Source organism: Salvia hispanica, chromosome 5, assembly GCF_023119035.1.
Source record: "Salvia hispanica cultivar TCC Black 2014 chromosome 5, UniMelb_Shisp_WGS_1.0, whole genome shotgun sequence".
Lineage (NCBI taxonomy): Eukaryota > Viridiplantae > Streptophyta > Magnoliopsida > Lamiales > Lamiaceae > Salvia > Salvia hispanica.
The window spans coordinates 9708784-9729472 of record NC_062969.1 but is presented as its reverse complement, the minus strand read 5'-3'; the positions used below and the strand labels follow the sequence as shown (position 1 = coordinate 9729472).

Sequence of the window (20689 nt, the reverse complement as noted above, 5' to 3'; positions counted from 1 at the left end):
GCTATTTCCTGAAAAATCCAAGAAATCTGTTCATTTTCCTGAGAAAGAGTAACTTTGTGCAGAAAGTGTGTCATCAAAAATCCAAACTACTTCCTCCTCCCTATAAAAAATTATTGAAATATAATTAGCGAAGAACGAGGGTTCATCTAATTAAAAAAAAATCACTAGAACTAAAAATAGACTAATTTTAAGGATGTGTCAAAATAGACAGAATGTTTATTTTGATGGGATGGATTAAATATAAAAAGTCACAATAAATTCCACATCTTCATTTGACCAGACCCAGGCCCAGTCATATTAATTGGTGATAATTTTGCACTCCTAAAAAAGTTGCTTGATAGAACTTTACTTAGATTCCAAATTATCTTTTCCAACAAGAGAGTTGGTAGGTAATGATGATTTAAACATTTATTTAATGGCAACATAATTGGTCTTGATAAAACAATTACAAACTTTAGTTTAGTACAGTCGTATTGCACTTTGTCTATCGTATATGCGCTATAAAGTCTAAACAATAAAATAAAAAATCTACTAACTAGTAGCACCAAATAATTGAGTCCAAGATGATTTTTTGTTTAAACAATTGATATTGAAATTTTATTCCGTACTCGTCTATTCCAAGAATATCCAGCAAGTCTCTTCTTTTATTTTATAAAATTTGCATCACGTATGTTCTATGTGACACTTACAAAAAAGAAAATCAAGAAATGAAAATTAAACTGCCACTTCATGAACATAATGACCACAAAAGGATCCTAAAATCTAGCATGCGTATTCCTATACTTCCCTAAATGTTTATAACCTTATTATAGTAGTTATAATAGTACATGCATATATAAGTGGGTGATTGAGTAAATTCATTACCTCTCAATAAATAGGCACAAATCTAGAATATTGGTTTTTGTATGATTTACAATGGTCATAAAATGTTTACTAAAATTTAATACTCCCTCCATCCCAAGTTCACAACTAAGTTGAGTCAAAACTTTTGGCATGATTAAGAAATTTTGCTGAAAAAGAAAAGAAAGGAATAGAGTAAAAAAGATTGAGAGAGAGTAAGTATATAATTGATAAAATAATAGTGATTGGATATTTTGATATTTTGTTTTTATAAAAAAAAAAAGAAATAATTCAACTTAGTTAGGACATTCAAAAAAAAAAAAGTAAGTAAGTATAACTTAATTTAGTTGGGATGGAAGGGTATATCATGGTTATCTATTATCATGAAATGTGCATCATTTTATGCATAAAAAAAATACTCAGTGAATTTTATATTCAATCTGAAAAAGAAAATCTGTTATCATTAAATATGCATCACACTTGTTGGTTTGCCACCTTAAATTGAGTATTTTATATAACATCTGAGAAATACTACTATTGTATTCACCTGTATTCAACTTCATAATTTATTTATAAAAATGTAACCAATAAAATGGATACAAAACTAGTAATAAGACAACTTTGATTGCAATTGCCTATTGTGTGCCATATAATTGCTGTAATCTAATGGCTTGAAAACTATTTAGAAGAAAGCAACATATGTAAATATACCTTTGCCAGCTTTTCATTTACGTTAAAATTCATATCAAAATCACACCTCTTTATTCAGACATTTTCCTAATCTGATAATCAAAACCATGAGTTTATTCGAAAAAAAAATATTTTCTTAAAATAAATAATTGTTGGTTGGCAGAATCGAGATTTCCAGAAAGAATACAGCTGTGAGTTGTGAAGCAGAAATACAAAAAGTCAGTTTCAGAGCTACTGTTACTTTTTATTCTATAGTGCTCTACAAAATGGATGTTTATAATAGGGACCCCTTGATGCTAATAATTTAAATATTGGCCTTTTCCTATTTTCTGATTTTTTTTTATATATGATTTTTAATTATGAGTGATTCTTATCATGTTATCACCAGCTTCCTATTGGCTATCATCATTGTTTCAATTTTTACCTCTTTTATCTATATAGGGATAGGGCCATTTAATGATGGACGGTGCTATTTGCAAAATTTAATGTATCATGGTTGTCAACTTGTCATCTAAGAAGAAAGATAATAGTGTTATCCAGGACAATCGCCCCAAATAAATCTTATACTTATAATTAATTAAATTCACTACTTATGGAGTACGTATTTCATGGAGTATTTATCTCTCTATCTCCTATTTATTTCTCATCCGCCAGTATAATTGCTCCATATAAGATCTGCATGAATTTTAAGAAATTTATAGAAAAGTGGGTTAGACATTGTAGTATAGAAAAGTGGGTTATCCATATTTAATATATCGTGAAACTCATTTTTATATATTGTTTTTTCAATCTCTGAATGGAATGAATTAATGAAGTATACTGTCTTCTTACCAAATATAATAAAATAAAATAAAACATATTATAAAAGATATTCTAAAATAATAAAATGACATTTAATAAAGAAACAAGAGAATGGTATCTAGAAGATAATTGATGCTGAGAGTCACATAAGAGTATTGCGAATTTTTTTTCCACAATGAAAGTGTGATTTTAAGATTAGGCATCAAGTTGATAATGCTAGTTTTTTTCACATGAATGAATGTATTATCATCCACACACATATCTTGTAGTTAGGAAAGATTATTATATAATTTATATGTTGGCAAAGACCTCTTTTTTTCATTTTCACACTTCTTGCATTAAATTTATTCTTTTTAGGGTGAATGATAGGAGTATCTTTTTTAGGTGTGTAGGGCAAAACGACAGGCTAAGTTTGGCCAATAGTTTATTTGCATGCATGAACTCTCCCTCCCCCCTCTCTCTATATCATAAATTTAGTCCTATAAATACCCTATTTTCTATGCAAGTAAACACACCCAATACAATACACAACTCTTCTTCACATAAAATCTTCGATGGCAATTCCCAAATTTCTTGTAGCTTCAATCTTTCTTGCTCTTCTAGCAGTCCATGGAGTCCAAGCACTCCAATCCAATCAAGTGGTAACACGTTAAACTCCTCTAGTATTTTCTTTCATTATTATAGTCAGTGGTAACATGTTAAACTCCTCTAGTATTTTCTTTCATTATTATAATTTGGTTGATATTACTTCAGACGAAATATAACGAGTACAACACAACACGCTCATAGTCCCAATCTATCTTGTATCTTAACATAGCACCCAACTAAAAGTCAACCTCCAACACTCAACACAAGCACAAGCTGATCAAGACTCATTTGACCATTTTCCAAATATTTATCAATTATTGATCATATGTTTTTATAATCTCTTGGCAGACTAGCAAAGTTGCACCAGAAGATGCATCTTCCTCAAAAATTGGTAAATACTCATTTTCTCACTATTCTTGCACAATTTTATGTCTACCAATCAATTAGAAGATGTTCATATATCCTTTACAAAAAATCAAATTTGTTCTGTACTTCTTTTGCAGATTGCAAGAGTGCTTGTGCAGAGAGATGCAAGCTATCAAGCAGGCCAAATCTATGCAAGAGGGCGTGCGGAACTTGTTGCGCCCGGTGCAACTGCGTGCCTCCGGGCACATACGGGAACTACGACGCCTGCCCGTGCTACGCTTCATTGACCACTCACGGCAACAAGCGCAAGTGCCCTTAATTGATCACGTCGTTCTCGACGATAAAATTCTCTTTATATCTTGAAATTCCACTTGTATTAATATGTTTATTTTGTATTTTTTTTCCTCTTCTTATCGTATTCATATTCCTATCGTGTGTAATTTGATTGTAACATAAAATAAATAAATAAAGAACATGCATGCGTGTAGCAACATTTGTTGTGCACCTTGTTCAATCTGTGTCCCAACAATATCATGACCCTTTTAATTTTAATTTTTTTTCACACACTTCATATAGTGAGACTCCTAGCAAGGATCCCTTCAAAGGTGATGCCGGGCCCAAACGCAAGGATCAATCCCCACTGCTCTTCTCCCTCCTTCTCGCCCCGTCGCTTCGCCTCCTCTAGAACGTACTCCAACACGTAAACGATTGTGTTGCTACTGGCATTGCCGTAATCGGCCAATGCCTTCCTGCTAGCACTCAACTTCCCCGGCAACAACGCCAATTTTTTCTCCATCCGGTTCAAAATAGCCGGGCCCCCGGGGTGAACGGCCCAAAACAATTTATTATAGTCCATTTTAACCTTAGAGACTCCCATCAACTCATCACAAAAACCTTGCACATTGTCCTCAATGATTTGGGGCAGCTCCCTGTCTAGCCTAAAGCTTATCCCTTCCTCTGTTAGCCTCCCATCTATTATCTTCTCTGTATCGGGCAAGAAGCGCTGCAACGACGAATGCAACTCGAACAACGGTGTCTCACTCCCCACACAAGGGTTGGTCCCTATTATGACAGCTCCGGCTCCGTCCCCAAACAGAGCAACTCCCACTAAGTCATAAGGCCTATCGGCATTAGGGGGCCGATAGCCTATGATGGTGGTCTCAGAGGTTGCTAAGAGCACACGGCTACCCGGATTGTTCTCCGCGATATCCTTGGCCACCCTCAGGCCCGCCACCCCACCAGAGCAGCCTGAGAAGTAGAGCATGACTCGTTGGGTGTCGGGCCTGAGGCCCAGCCCCTTTGCCAGGAAGAGATCTCCACCTGGCAAACGGGCCTCGCTGGAGGACACGTAGACCAAGTGGGTGATGTCAGAGGCCGCCCCGCCCCATTTCTCGATGCAAGACTTGGAGGCAGCGATGGCCATCTCTGTGACGGCCGAGTTGCAGATGTCGAGGCGCTGCGTCACCGTCGGAACCCCTTCCATGGCCAGCTCGGGATACTGCGCTAGGATCTCCTCCGACATCACCACGTACCTCGTCTTCACCGAGGTCGTCTTGCCTGAAAAAAGCAACACTTGTTTTTATTGAGGGCCCACCATTTCCCAAATAATATCTCTAGTGTCACATCATTCATCACACCAAAATTGATATTCTTTTATAATAATCACAGACATACATTTTTTTAATTGATGAATGAACACTACTCGAACACACTTAATAATGAGAGGGAGAGAGAGAGAGGGTTATACAAAGGCGGACAAGCTTCTGCTTGAGATCAGGATCGTGGCGATTGGTGATTTTGAAGTAGGCATCGACCAAGAAATCTTGAAGCACTAGCTGGTGAGGCAAGGCTTTGCCTAGACCAAGAATTATGGCCTTTTTTGAATCAAATTTCTTACACAATTCACCACTTCCCATCGATTTTTAATATTTTCAAATTTTTTTACTCACTTGGAGATTGTAACAACAAGGCTACCGTTGTATATATAACACTAGCATCGAGCTGATTATCAGGTTTAAATCTTGTGATGGTTTCAATTTTTTATGTTGGATTAGTTTAAGTGCAAGAACTTCGTGACCTTTTTTAGCAGGTTATTTGGTGGATATTTGGTTTGGAACATCAAGAGGCATCCACGCAAAATATAACTATATTGCATGATTCCAAAATTTAAATCAAGTTTACGAAAGGAGTGAGGTGGGGAAATATGATTTCTAGACCACACTATTTACTGAGATATTTTTATCAAATTCAAATGGACTAAAACATGTGAAAATTGAAATTGAGAACTGCAAATCATCACGTGTTCAAGCAAGGAAGACATAAAAAGAAAAAAGCTTAAAAACTCCCTACGTACCTAGTAGTAGTAATTAGGAGTAATAATTACTACTAGAACAACATAAAATCGACCATTGAAAAGTCTAGTAAATAGTAAGACAATATCCAATTCTAGAAATTTTCACACATGAAAAATAAATTATTTATAGATAAATAAAATGGAAATAATTGCACGTTTACATAACTTTACGAATTTCCCATGCAGCCAAAATTCATACAGTTTCATGAAAATTAAGGGTGTATTAAAGTATAAAATTACTACTCCTTCCATATTCTTTTTTGTATACATTACTACATTAGTACTAAAATTTAATACTGTAAATTACTATGCGTCAATGGCTATTTTAGGAACTTGAATTAAAGTACTTTTTTTAAAATCCATAAATAAACTTAATCAATTTAAATGTGCAAGATATTGGGCCGATAATTTGGTTTGGGCCTAGACATAGTCCAAAATCAAATAAAGAAACTCAAATGTCCCACTTTAAAATTTCCAAATTTTCAGGGGCTAAGAGTAGAAAATGTTAATATTATTAGGCCCTTCGTGTAAAAACATAAAAATATCAATCAATCCGGCAAATGCATACTGAGTTCCACAGCTCACTAGGGTTTAAGAGCTGAGAAATTCCACCGAGAAATCAGATCGATCGATCGGCGGCAGAAATGGCGATGATACAGTCGTTCAAAGCGGCAGCGAGTCGAATTGTGTCGGCCGCTGAGCACCGGATTGCATTTTCCTCCCTCGCGTCGTCCATATCGGCGCCGCCGGGGGATGCGGTCGTGTGCGGCCGAGGAGACAAGAAGACGAAGAAAGGAAAGCGATTCAAAGGCTCGTTCGGAAACAGCAGGCCGAAAAAGGAGAAGAAAATCGAGAGGATCAAGGATAAGATCGAGGTGCCGAGGTCCACTCCTTGGCCTCTCCCTTTCAAGCTCATCTAGATTCTCGCTTTAATTTTTCGCTGTTGTTTTCGAAGTTAATGTACATTTCCATGAGCTAAAAGGAAAAATCTAGTGTTCATTTGAACTGATTTACTCAAAAAAGCTCATGATTGAATCTAGATTCTGTTAGTGTTTTGGTTTGATTTGATAATTCGATGATTCAACTGGAACCAAACATCATCCTGAGTAGCTATTTCGTAATTGATATTCATTATTTTGCTTGATGAGCTGACCATGTGCTAAGCTTCAATAAAATTTACGAACGAGGAATAAACTATTTAAGCTTCTGCATACTGCACCATATATGCCCACTTTCATTGTTTCTGAACTTTCAATTATTGCTCTTATGGCTGTATTTCTGCGTTTATTTAGCATTTTTATCACTGATATTTTGCTAGAGAGTTGGTAGATCATAGATTTGGTTAGTCATTGTTTGATACTAGTCTGCTCCTTTAGGAAGTTTTAGCGAGAGACTCTGGTGTTTGTGTTATATGGGCGTAGAACGTGCTTCGATCATCTAGTTATCGACTTATCATATGCAACCTGATCACCTGAATAGCATGTGATGCTTCCTAGTGAGGAAGTGTTAAGGACATATTGAGGTGTTGGGATTATTTGGGCTTAGCACACGCTTAGAAGTTAGACCATCTAGTTCTCGCGTGTGATTCTTTATGCGTTCTGCATCCTTGCTAGTATCTCCTTGATTGAGAATGATATGATGGTTTGTCTCCCCATAAACGTTTTTAGCTTCTTTTTTTATCTCGAAAGAAAGAGCCAAGTGTGTGTTACTAGATAGTAATACTTAGAAAATGCCTTCACTGAGACTAGTTGCAAAACTTGCAATGGTGCTAATGTATCAATTCCATGTCCTTTTTAGCTGCATACTTTACTTTTGCAAAATACTGTGGAAACTTAGGAGCTAGTCACATGGGAAGTTAGGGCTGTGGCTGGTTATATCTTACTGGGATGGATTTCTTATTGTGAATATGCCAAAAGTAATAAAAAATGCAAGTACCTAGCTTGGTCCGGATATAGCATTTAGCTACTTAACATCAATTAGTTGGGGAGTTGGCATAGCCCGTAAGATTATTCAACTTGGTCTTGATATCACATGTAGCTACTTAACTTCAGTTAGTTGTGGAGTTGTTGACATAGCCCTTAAGATTATTCAATTTGGTCTTGATATCACATGTAGCTACTTAGCATCTGTTAGTTGTGGAGTTGTTGCCATAGCCCTCAAGATTATGCAGCTTGGTCTACTTATCACATGTAGCTATACTTAAGTGGCATATACGAGATGTCAAGTTTGAACATTGATTTGCAGCTGAGAGAAATTTGATCTATTGCAGCTGTCAGTTCTTTTCATAAGTTATGAGGAAGAAAGTTGTTAGATGATGCATACTAACTATTTATTTAAATTAGTACTACTCCTTATTTGGAGGTAGATTTGTTTTCATATGGGATATGGGGTATGTTACCATCTGCTCTTTCTTTTAATTTTGCGTTTGAAGCTTTGTTACTCTTAAGAAGCTTAGGCACGTTGGATTTCCTTAGGCTATTTGTTTCTTGTGCAATATGGCAACACGCATGAAAAACCATTTAGTGTGAAGATCAGTGTGATACTATATAATGCTTCGACAGAATTTCGTTGGCAAACAAAAGGAGATGTACTCCCTCTGCCCCATAGAAAAATTAGGCTATATTTCTTTTTGTTTCGTCTGTCACATAAAAACAATCCATTTCCATTTATATAAACTTTTCCACACAACAAACACTACTTGGGCTCCACTATGAGAAATCATTATTAACAATCTAACAAAAACAAAGGGTATGCATATGTTAAAATTCATAATCATAGCGAGTTTGCGTGCATTGCAGTTGGCAAACATCCATTAAGAAAAGGGTCAAATTTTGACGCACATACCCTTTCTCTAGTTCCCTTAAGAAAAAGGCCAATATTCGCCAAAAATTGAAGGCTACAGTCTACAGAGCATATGCAACGGAGGTGCAACTTGGAAATATATGACATCCCAAGCAACAAGCATTGGAAAATTGACAATTGCCAGGGAAGGGTACATTTTAACATTAATAAAACAAGTGCAATCTAAAACATATCACTGATAACAAACTGAGAATTTATTGCAAACACATGTTATAATCATCTGTCAAATGCATCATTGATGACAAAAATGAGATGATTATTGCAAAACACATGTTATAAACATCTGTCATCCAGATTTCAAGGAAAGAGTCCTGGTTGAAAGTTACAGACAGCAAGCTTCGGTGAGTTTTCCAAACATGGAAAGAAACAGGCAGTGATTATCCAACAAGAATTTAACCACGTCCAATTTTGGGAGTCACAACTACTCAAATACAAGAATGATCGCCAACATCTCTTTCTAAAGAAAAATCTTAAATTGAAAACCACAGACCACAAACTAGAACAGAACTCGTCCTCCTATCATGATTTGTGGACCTCCAATCTGCAACATTAGTCATTAAGATCTCATCAGGACATCATGATAACTATGGCCCGGCCATTCTTGTGTGCCTCTCAAAGAAAGAATAGGTGGTGTGGGTGGTGCCGTGGTGGGGATGGGGTTGGGGTTTATAAAAGCAAATGCCCAGACAGAAGGAGGAATGTTACTGATGTTTAATTCATGTTTATTGCAACCTTACTACCATAGTAATAGGAATGACAGAGTTGATGAGAATAATGATATCAAAATACCAACCTTCATTTATTTCAGAGGATGATGGATCCTCTTCATTCACGCTCTTCCATGCCATAGTTGTGTATAATCTCAATCTGCATTAACCATACAGCAATATTATGTCACAAGTTGCTTAATCACTTGAGCGTAAGTCTTGCGATTACATGGTATAATAATTGCATACTCTTGTTTGTAATTTTTGGTATAATGCAAACAATACAAGTGAATATGGGGGCATAGAGCCAAACCAGGCATCATAATGAGCTATCATCTCATCCATTCAGCAGGCAGACATCAGTGCACTTATAACAGAAAAAAAAGGAAATCTAATGCATAAAATAAAAAATAATAATAATACTAATACTAATACTACTAAAAACTTAGTTTTCCTTTAAGACCAGTCAAGATCAGTGAAAAGTTAATAAGAAAACATGTACTATTATTATTATGTAAACACTACTATTAATCAATCATAGTAATGCACCGAATGTTAACTGAAAATGCCGAAATGGAAATAAGTTTTCTGAATGCAGAAAAGATAAGAAAAGAGAAAATGCAAACTAAATAAATAGCCTATGAACTAAATCAAGCCAAGTAGTAATCAGTATTTGATCAATTACCCCTGGAGGTGGTGCCGGATTCCTGCAGAATTTGGAGCCACCAGGTGCCCAAGGAACTGTAGAAAGGAAAAAAAATTTGTGAACCATCAAAAAGTAAGCAGCCTAATAATTAAACAAAAAAAGATAGTTACTACTTAACAGACTGATATAACAATTTACTAGTATCATCCAATAGTTTCTTGAGCCCTCCAAAAGGCAAAAGATTATGCTAGCTTCAGTTAACAAGGAATAGACATTGCTCACAAGTTATATGAATGCACCGACTAATTCAACTTGCACCTAGATACTCAACATGGTTGGGATTTTCCCCAATGCTCCTATTTTTTTGCCATTTGATACAAACCATTACATTTAGTACTATGCTATTATCATCTTTAGCAGCTGGTTTACATGACACTATATTAAATCAACATTCCAAGAAAGACATCTAATGCAACTGGTTCCTTCTCTCTGTGAAGAACAAATAGCATTGTAAGATATAATTTCTCAATCTGTTCTCATGCTAAAACTGTTTATATGAAAGACAATAAATTATGGAAGTGTAAAATTCCACCATAAATATCATCCTCTTCAACTTGGAGTTTTTGTGCTCATCAATGTACTTTCCACGCTATGCCTAGATAAAAAATAATTCAACATTTAGATCAACATACCAATGTAAGGATCGGGATGCCTCCATTTGTTGTGCTCCGCCTCACCAGCTGCTATCATTCTATCAATCAGTTCAATATCCTCCTGGAATATGAGCAGAGGGGAACCCAATCAATCCAACATTGTGTTTCCGGTCGAATTACATACTTGATCGCTCTTTTCCAGATCCAACATTTCTCTTAGTTTCTTTTTTTACCAAAAATCCTTACATTATAGTAATGGCATTGAAATAACTTACCAAAGCCAGGTCAAATAAGCTTATTAACAGTTAATTGAACATAGGAGACTCAATCAAACAGCTCAATTCATGAAATTAAGCAACCACCATTACACTGAAATGCGAAAAAATCTCTAATTCATAACGAACAAATTCAAAGTACATGATAAAAATAGAGAACAAACCACGTGTTTATTCGCCTCGAATTTCTCTCTTAGAGCATCAGCCTGATAAAAAAACGCACAACCAATAGACAGCAAAAAAAAAACCTCGGTTAGAGCCAAATCCAGCAGAAATTTAATCTCGTCTAAGTAGCGAAGAATTGTTCACATAAAATTATCCGATCAAAACCCGAGATCGAATGAATGTATGAAGAAATGGAGAGAAACAGAAAAATTACATCGGAATAAAAGATATGGCGGTGAACCGCCCAATTGAGAGTTTCCTTGAGAGCTTTCCGGTAGAGGATGCGAACCCTCTCCTTCTGCGCTGCTCGCCGAGCCACATACGACGCCGTACTTAAGCTCATTCTCTCTCTCTCTCTATCTCTCTGATTTCTGATACAACCCAGTTTCTAGTAAACTCGAATCGCGACTCGCCTTTCCTACTTTGGTCCTTTATGGCACGGCGTCGTTTCGATGATTTGGGCCTCAATAAAAGGAACATTTGGGCCTGCATCACGTGTCAATAAAGGCCCATTCTGTTTAGATGTATAGGAGCTTTTTTCTTAGTGTTAAGCCTTTTAATGTTCCAAATTTTTAAGGTTTTTCCAATTTTTATTTGAACTTGACTTTTAAAATATTACTATAATAATATCACCATCTTTTGATTTATTGTAACTTGACACGACACTATAGTTTTATTCTGATTATTAGCATGTCAACTTGATATTATTTGAAGAACAAATATTGAGGTTGCGTCACTCACATCAACCCTCCAATGATTACAAAATTTTAGGGAGTTGTTAAATTCATACCAAGTTTAAATAGATCATATCATTACAACAATTTTCTTTACAAAATTACAAACTAAATGGAATATATTCCAAATCTTTTATCCAGTGAAGATGAAGTGATAAACTTAATCGTTTGAAATTTAGAACAGTAAATTCCATCTTCTAAATTCATGCTATTCGTTAGATTTAAATTTTAAACTAGGATATCAAGATAGAGTTTGAATGAAAATTAAAACTTCCAGGAAAACGGCGTCGTTAAACACACAACGGCGTCGTTAAACATGTAAGAACTTCTCGTTGAGCCGACCTCACAAAAGGGACGACATACTATTTTTCCAGCTAAACGATCTTCTGGTCATGCGTGGAGGTGTGAAACTGAGTCCAAACATTTCCTTCAGGGCCACCCCATTCTCCGAGAATCCGATAAGCTTGGCCACCACAGCAGCGCTCCGGCTAACGCGGCCCATGTCTTGAGTGTCGCTGTACAAGAGATGAACCAGTTGCCGCCTCCTCCTCTTGGAGCCGAGAGCAACGCCCCAATCCGTGTAAAGCATGTTCCTCTCATCCTCCGTACACCTTCTACCCATAAGCCTGCTCAGCGTTTCCCTCTCACGATGAAGAGCTCTTTTGCTGTTTATTTGAGAGCACATAGTTCACAAAAGTTAGTCCAACATGTAAGCTAACGATGCCCTTTTCATAGAACAAATATATAATGCACACAATAAATAAATTATATAGTACTCATTCAATATCATAAAGCAGTATAAATAAAAATTATATCCAATGAAATTATAGGCAAACCAAAATTTGTAGAACAATGCTCCTTTATTATATGTATAGATTATCAAACTCAATGAAATTAGATGCCATATTTGAAGGCCATTTAACTCTGCATAACGAAAGAGTGGCGAATTCGTGACTGATGAATGAAATGTGAATGAGGATATAGACATACCTAGAGGCCAGCGTGAGTGTACGGCCGTCCTGTATGACTGAGTTGCCACCGGAAAATGTATCCTTTAGGAAGGATAGTCTCCTATACTCTACCTCCATATAAATGGAATCTGTGAAATCTTCTTTAATGAGGAGGATGAAGTATGTCCTGTGGACTAATGAAACATTGCAATCGTGCCATAGTTCGACAATCAGTTTCTGCAGCTTCTCAAATTTCATGGGCCAATCTTGCATCTGGACCAAAGCGAGATCTCTAGCGCCATTTTCATCTCCGGTTCCTGTTCCTGTTCCTGTTCCTTCAACCTGAGGAAACAAAGCAGGGTCAAATAATGAGTTCTCTGCTTGATGGCTACAAACAGAAACCATGTAAGAAGAAAATAACTACGTTTTCATATTGAAGCTTTGCCATCTCCTTGAGTCCTGCAACAAAGGAACCAAGAGTTGGAATATCTTCTTCTCCATGGGAGCTGCTCTGATTTTTAGCTTCGTCAATGAAACTACTACAATCAGAGTTTAGAGAATCGCTTCTCGTCAATTTTGCATTATTTGCACCATAGATTGTTGGGGGAAGTTTCCAGTGCTTCCTGAGGGCGCCGCTTTCAGGTCTTCCAGTGAAATCATTTTCAAAGACATGAGGAGGTGTGCTCTGACTTTCTTCGGCAGTCTCAAAATCAGATAAGCAAGTCATTAAACTAGCTCTACAGCTTCGGCTTCTACTTAACTTTATGCTGCCAGAACTCATTAGACTAGTTGATCGAGCACCAGAAGACGATGAATCAGGGTAGGGGCGGAAAACAGAATCAGTGATATTCCTCACATCTTGAACTCTATGTGCTTCTCCATCATATGAGTAACCATTTGCAGCACCACTCACTTGTCTAGGTGAAGCCGATAGCACCTCATGATCCCCAATGTGACCATTACTACCAGGCTCCATCCATGCTTGCAACATTTGTTCATTATTACTAGTCGACTGGCCAAAAGACTCGCATGCTCTACTCTGAGAAGATTCATCCATCTCAATGCATCGAACTTCCTTGATGTCATCACAATTTTCTTCAACTTTGATAGGATTTCTCTTTATAACATGACTTAGATAAGATGTACCATCCGATAAATATTGATCCTCACTGTTTTCCGGAAGCAATAGGTCCGATTCTCCATTACACCTAAGGTTTTCATTAAACGACCCATTGAGTTGTTTTGAACGTTTGATACTTTCAGCCTCTTGGATTAAGTCCTCAATTTTCAAATTGGCAATATTTAGTTGCCTCTTGAGCTCCCTGACCTCTTTCTCCAACTGCAGAGCAAGCAACATAATGAGGAAGGTTAAGTTCGCCAGTTTGATTAAAGAATGGTAAAACCCATTATGACAACATCAAATGATAAATTTTGCAATTTCACCTCAACACGAATAACATTTAGGTTATTAAAGACAATAAACACAGCATTCAGAAGCTGTAGGAAAAGACAAAAGTATGCAATTTAAATTAATGAGTAAGGCATTACCTTTTCAATCTGCATATCTTTCTTTCTTAGTGATGGCGCATGATCGCATATTGATGCTGGAATTTTTAACTCAGTCTCCAACCTTGCTACCTCTTTCTGAAGATGTTTCACCAATGCCTTATCTGACATCACTACATTGACCTGTGCATTAGTTGATACTTCCTTTGCACAGCAAGCAAATAAGAGTGTATTCCTAGATTGCTCAACATGGCTTCTTGCAGGGCTCAAATTGCAAATGATTGCAGTTCTTGCATTGCCTCCCAAAGCAGGCTGTAGTATACGTGTAAGCTTTGAGTCTCTGTAATTAACATGCCCATTTCGCCCTTTGCTGCAGTAAATCATATTATTCAAAAGCTGATACAAATGGAACTTGCAATAAAACGATGTGAATAGCACTTGCATGCTACTTCATTAGATTAAATTCTGATAGGACATCTATGCATATGCTTGCTAGCTTGCCTACTTGTCCAAAAACACGTGGATTATATTAGAGTAAAGATCAATTCTCAATTAACAAATACAATCAACCTTAGCCAGTAATTAACAAATTGATCCAAAAAAAGCTCCGATTCATGAATCCCTTATAGCACATTATTTCACAAAAATGAAATCAAGCAGCTAACAAACTCAGCAGGCCAAAAGAATCCACAAACCTCAGCTTGCGAATCACCGTGCTCAGAGTGAGCAAACTACGATTAATATGGCAGCCTTCTTTCAGCCTCTGTCCAACTGAGTTAGCTTGAGATGCCCGCTCACTTCCTGCCAGATCCACAAAGTTCTGCAGAGCCATGTTCCAATACCTTTCAGATTTATTATACTACTAAATATTTAGGAAAATCATGACAAATTCAAATTTCCTATACCACACTAGCAGCAAGGGTGGTTGAGTTGCCCTTCCCTATAAACTCACGAGCAGAACTTTCAATTGTCTGGAGGAATTAGATCAAGAAGACACACAACAAGAGCTTATATAACATGAATGTCACTGGAGAATGAAAAAATCGACTAAGACAAAGAGCTAGGGGAGCTAACCAATCTGAGAATTTGATGGGATCTGGAGCTTGTTTCATTCAATAAGGTCTCTCCAATTTGCCTTTGTGCTATACATGAGTTAAAAGAGAGATTAAAAAGTCGAATAATATATATGATGGTTAACTAATGAATTGTTGAAGTATAACGACAAAATCAAGGTGGAGTTCATCTAACCTTCACATATGGATAACAACTCCTTGAGGTGATCACGGTCTCTCAATGTTTCTTCTGTGAGTTTCTCTATTATAGTCCCCTTCTACAGAACAAATAAAATATATGATACATACACAAATGAAACAAGGTGGGAAATAGAGTTGAGGAAAAACTCACTTCCGGATCATCGAGGAGTCTTAGTGGAGAATTATCTGTGCTAAGGAGGTCTCTAACAACTTCATTGTAAATCTCCATCGCAGAGAACTTTAAGACGAATGCTCTTTCTTCATGCTGGTTCAGGCAGAAGAAAATTTTCAATATGGCTTCCAAGTGGAAAGAGAACTTCTAGAATAATCATTTGTCTGGTCTAGTATCACCAGGATAGTGAAAAATTAACTATACTCACACACCTTCTGTATGTTATCATAAATATCAGCCACAGCATAATCAGTTATACCATTCATAGTGTAAGTCTTTCCGCTGCTTGTTTGACCATATGCAAAGATAGTTGCTGAATGAAAATTAGTTGAAATCTGTTAAAAGAGTTAATCTGTAGAAAGCAGAGGGAAAAAGACCTCTCATAGTGAACAAGGATTCAGCAATGTATAAACACAATTCTCACAATTGATGCCACCAACAACTGATAGAGCAATGTCCTTTGTACCCTCATCATAAACTTCCCTTGTTGTGCAGTCACCTCGAAATACTCTATCTACCACCATAAATTGAACATGGAAAAACAAAACAAAGTAAAAACAGAGTAAGGTACAGGTATCACAAATAAGTTAATTAACAAATTGATCTAAATGGCAAGTTGTATTCAAATGCTTCTAATATATTTAGGATGTTCCAGTGCTACTTGGAGATAGTAGTGATAGCTTGGTTTCCTAAGATAGTGAATATTAACAGAAGTATGGGGGAGACTATAGACATCAGACACCTCCAAATCCCATTTCTTGATTAAAAAAAAGGTGTATAATAAAATGTTGCTGAATTAATCAGTTTCGTTTTCGTATGATATGCTTGAATTTTGACCAATGTAAATGACAATGCGAACAGAAATACCAAATGAGTAAGCTGTAGGTAGTCCAGAGCGCTCCTGAAGGCTGTTCCGGTACAAAATGGTGGTTGAGTTGATGCATTCCCAGTCTGAAACTTCAGCCCGTGCACTCTCTTTTTCACTCAACGGCCTTAACCTCACCAGTACCAATATCTTCTCTTCTTTCCCATTCCCAAACCCCTGCATTTTCTCCCAATTGATCAACTCCTCAGAACCAATAGCCCCCATTGTTTTTCCCACCTCCTCAAATCTACTTCAATCACACGAGAGATGAGAAGTCCATACTCAGGAACCTACCAGCAACCCAAACAAACAATATATAAATACAAAGATATTTGACGTACCCTTCATCGTACTTAAAAAGGCAAGACAGTTAGGTTACTAGAGATAAGTTAGTTGTGCTTGAAATACCCACACTCTAATGCAGTTTTCACCAGTAGTTGATGAAGCTAGTTAAACATGATTTTACCCACTAACATGACATCGCTTATGCTAAAACAGTATTAATCAGTAGTTGGTGGTGATTGGCCAATTTGCTTAATGCCCTCGGTAATCCCTTTCTCCAACCAGAAACCTAAGAGTTCCATCTTTTTAGGCAGCATCAACAAAAAGTAAACAGAAAGTTTAGTTTAATGGGGACCCCAACTATCCTTCGACTCCAAGTAATGATGATATTTCCCTGTAGCCCATTCTTCATTATTTTAAACACCAAATCTGGTAAGGCCCTTGAAAACAAAAATAGTGGCTCCCCACAACCCCATTTAACAGGAAGAAAGATGCATACACAAACAAATATATATACTTCAAACAACTACATTGAGAGGGATTCAACTGAGACCTCAGCGTTAGGGTTTGTAATTGTATGGCAGAGAAGCTTCGATTCCAAATATGCCCGAACAAAGAAACACAATCCTTACCAAAATCAACAAACTAAATGCAGGATCCGATCGCACATTATGAATAACTGCAATCTAACAGTCAAATTGAGAAACAAAATTAGAGCAATAAACGCAGCAAATCACTAATTAACAAATGTGTCAAAAGCTTCCACACTCCGAAACAGTACTCTAGCTCATGTTTCCTATAAAGTTGCATTTCAACCATGATAAAGTAGACAAGCTGAAGCGTGAAACGCAAGATTGAAAAACAGCACTCGAGAGTCGAGATCAATTATAAAGGTGGATACACTTTATTTAATATTCGAAAAAGCAAATTCAACTGCCATAACTCGAAAAAATAACAAAACCGCCACATATATAGTAAACAAATCATTCGAGAAAACACCATACCTCCTCACACGATCTCAGCAAAAAATCATCGAATCAAACGGCAACTGCACCAGCATTACTCCTCAACTTCTTCTCACACCTCCCCCTCTCTCCCTCTCACTCTATATTTATTAGTGTGTGTATATTTATATAAGTATTAAGCTGCAGCTAACCACTAGTGTAGTGAGAGAGAGTGTGTGGAGTGAGAGAATGAAGAGAGTGGTGACTGGTGACGGAAGTCGATATCGGGCGGCCGGGGGAGGGGAGTGAAATGACGTTTGTGCCCCTGGCTAGTTTGAAGAATGCGTGGGAGAAAGCGGCACGTGGCCACGTCGGCGTCGTCGGTGTAGTATTGAATACTGCGTAGAATACGGAATAACTGACAACGGCTGTATTTTCTACTTATACATCACTTTACCGCTGGGGGAGTCTCTATATCCGTTTCTGTTTTCTGATTTTTCCATATTTAAGGACTAAGAATCTCTATTTTAAGTGATTTTATAAATTTTCTTTTAATCTTTGAAATTTCTCAATTTATTAGTATAATTTTTCTAGCAATTGTAACTTGATTCAGTGTTTTTATCAATTTTCTTTTAATCTGTGTAACTCCTCGATTTTATTTTTAGTTTCTAACAATTACACAATGATTTATCTAATTTTTGAACTTATAAGTAGTACTCCACCAATTTTATTATTGGAAACAAAAGTGGGTTTAATAAATTAATGGATTATGAATTTCACTTTTATATATTAATTTTATAATAAAATGTGAGTAGAATTAGTTGATAGAACGTGGAGTCTAGCATTTATAGTAAAAGTAAAATGTGACTCTTATTATGAAACAGACTAAAATGATAAAATATGACACTTATGAGACAAAGGTAGTATTATTTTTCCCTTTAGTTTTAGTTTTCGGAAATGATTATCTCAAGCGATTGAAAAAGTAATACAAGTTGCAAAGATTGTGATATAATTAAATAGTGAAATTTTAGGATAGAATTGTATGATTGCCAAAATTACGTTAGAACCGACAAATTCAAATATTCGATCATTAAATTCTATATTTATTTGAGAAAGATGTACCATATCATTAAATTCATTATTTAATTTTGCGGTTAATTCTGATTGGGTTAATGATTTATTAATATAGAAAATGCCCTTATATTTTAAACCGGTTTTTATTTAAACCGGTTTTATTATTTTCTTACTAGTTTACCCTTTTTATATATATATGGAAAATTATGAATATGTGGAAGATCAATACAATATTTATGGAAAATTTCATAAATTAAGATAATTAAAATTTATCTAGCCAAGATTGTTTCTTAATGCTTATACGTATGTTTTAAACAAATAAATATACTACTGCTAATATTTAGCACTAATCTATAGTTAAATTCAAAATTATAAGATTACATATCATAAAATTGTTATACTTATTTCTTGTGTATTAACAGTAAAGTGATGAAAACAAAAAAAAAATACTTTATAATTTTTAATTAATATTATATAGTAGTATAAATTTAAGGGGAGAAAAAACAAAAGTTTACAAGAACCAAGCTCCAATATAGTATCAATTATATACTAATAGAATAGTAAAGACTAAAAAAATTAGTATTATTTTAGTGAATAATCATATTCGAAAATGTATATACATCTAGTTGTTTATATAGCTTAAAATTTTAGTGATAAATTAATAATAAAATAAGACTAAAAAAATTAGTAGTATTATTTTAGTGAATGATCATATTCGAAAATGTATATACATCTAGTTGTTTATATAGCTTAAAATTTTAGTGATAAATTAATAATAAAATAATTAAATGTGAATGATAATTATTTTTGTGTTTAATTAAATTATAAAATATTTATTTCCCTCACAGGATGATGGTACTATTATTTTTTTTGAGTTAAATAAAAAGAGAAAAAATTAAAAAAGAAAAAAAATAGAGATGATTTTATTTTTATTTTAGCAAATGTGTCATTTTTGTGGGACAGTTCAAAAAAAATATTTCATTTTTAATAGAAGAGGTGGAATACTTTTGTTGGATGATAACACTAAGAAATTAAGTATATATACATACAATCGCTTGTATGACTTAGAATTATAAGAATAATTTTTAAATAATATAATTGGATGAGAATGACTGTTATTATTTCGTTGGATGATAACACTTAAAAGTAAAGTATGTGTACATGTAGTTGTTTTTATTAACTTAGAATTTTAAAGATTATTTCCTTAGACGATGACACTAACAAATTAAATATACACGTAGTCATTTTTATAACTTAAAATTTTATTGATTATTTAATAAGCAATATTCTAGGAAGCGAATGACTAATATTATTTCGTTAGATGATAACACTAGTATATATACATGTAATCATTTTATAACTTTAAGGTTTAAGAATTATTTAACAAAAAATAATTAGATGTGAATGACTAATATTATTTCGTTGGATGATAACAATAAGAAATTAGTACTATATATACATGTCGTTTTTATAACTTAGATAATGTTTTTTTATTAATAAAATAGTTAGATGTAAATGACTATGATTATTATGTTGAATGATAACACTAAGAAATTAAATATATGTTTTTTTATAATTTAGAATTTTACATAATATTAAAGTAATTATTTGATGACTATGATTATTTCGTTGGATGATAACACTAAGTATATATACATGTAGTCGTTTTATAACTTAGAATTTTAAATAATTTAAACAAAATAATTGAATAAGAATGACTATGATCATTTCGTTGGATAACAACACTAAGAAATGAAGTATATATACATGTAGTTGTTTTTATAACTCGAAATTTTTATAGATAATTTTATAATAAAATAATTTGATGCGAATGATTATGATTATTTCGTTGGATAATAACACTAAGAAATTAAGTATATATAGATGCAATCGTTTTATAACTTAAAATTTTAAAAATTATAAATAATTGGATGAGTATGACTATGATTATTTTGTTGGATGA

The 20689-nt window shown here is 34.9% G+C and overlaps 5 protein-coding genes across 7 annotated transcripts; 2 read left to right on the top strand and 3 right to left on the bottom strand.

Annotated features, from left to right (window-relative positions):
* The first annotated feature begins 2841 nt into the window (after positions 1-2841).
* On the top strand, positions 2842-3799 carry LOC125187397 (snakin-2-like). The gene is made up of 3 exons (XM_048083982.1): positions 2842-2972; positions 3268-3310; positions 3423-3799. Exons 1-3 carry the CDS (start codon positions 2886-2888, stop codon positions 3602-3604), a joined length of 312 nt encoding a protein of 103 aa, XP_047939939.1. The 5' UTR covers positions 2842-2885; the 3' UTR covers positions 3605-3799.
* An 8-nt stretch (positions 3800-3807) lies between these two features.
* LOC125187395 (type III polyketide synthase B-like) lies at positions 3808-5221 on the bottom strand. The gene is made up of 2 exons (XM_048083981.1): positions 5033-5221; positions 3808-4842 (listed from the first exon to the last, which is right to left on the bottom strand). The coding sequence occupies exons 1-2, from the start codon at positions 5199-5201 to the stop codon at positions 3854-3856; spliced, it is 1158 nt and encodes a 385-aa protein (XP_047939938.1). The 5' UTR covers positions 5202-5221; the 3' UTR covers positions 3808-3853.
* Positions 5222-6188: 967 nt separating this feature from the next.
* On the top strand, positions 6189-6782 carry LOC125190303 (30S ribosomal protein S31, mitochondrial). Its single transcript, XM_048087574.1, has one exon. It carries the CDS (start codon positions 6283-6285, stop codon positions 6556-6558), a length of 276 nt encoding a protein of 91 aa, XP_047943531.1. The 5' UTR covers positions 6189-6282; the 3' UTR covers positions 6559-6782.
* A 1974-nt stretch (positions 6783-8756) lies between these two features.
* LOC125186439 (NADH dehydrogenase [ubiquinone] 1 beta subcomplex subunit 9-like) lies at positions 8757-11346 on the bottom strand. The gene is made up of 6 exons (XM_048082805.1): positions 11161-11346; positions 10946-10987; positions 10546-10627; positions 9893-9948; positions 9294-9367; positions 8757-9041 (listed from the first exon to the last, which is right to left on the bottom strand). The coding sequence occupies exons 1-5, from the start codon at positions 11287-11289 to the stop codon at positions 9326-9328; spliced, it is 351 nt and encodes a 116-aa protein (XP_047938762.1). The 5' UTR covers positions 11290-11346; the 3' UTR covers positions 8757-9041; positions 9294-9325.
* A 522-nt stretch (positions 11347-11868) lies between these two features.
* On the bottom strand, positions 11869-17920 carry LOC125188546 (kinesin-like protein KIN-7F). Of its 3 annotated transcripts, none has more exons than XM_048085476.1 (14): positions 17713-17920; positions 17262-17394; positions 16429-16716; positions 15986-16075; positions 15774-15874; positions 15541-15654; positions 15385-15466; positions 15211-15278; positions 15042-15107; positions 14832-14956; positions 14179-14506; positions 13055-13969; positions 12671-12972; positions 11869-12345 (listed from the first exon to the last, which is right to left on the bottom strand). In XM_048085476.1, the coding sequence occupies exons 3-14, from the start codon at positions 16649-16651 to the stop codon at positions 12024-12026; spliced, it is 2736 nt and encodes a 911-aa protein (XP_047941433.1). In that variant the 5' UTR covers positions 16652-16716; positions 17262-17394; positions 17713-17920; the 3' UTR covers positions 11869-12023. The 3 variants fall into 3 exon arrangements, with proteins under 3 accessions (XP_047941433.1, XP_047941435.1, XP_047941434.1); XM_048085478.1 differs by having other exon boundaries at positions 17341-17394; XM_048085477.1 differs by lacking the exon at positions 17262-17394.
* Positions 17921-20689: the final 2769 nt, after the last annotated feature.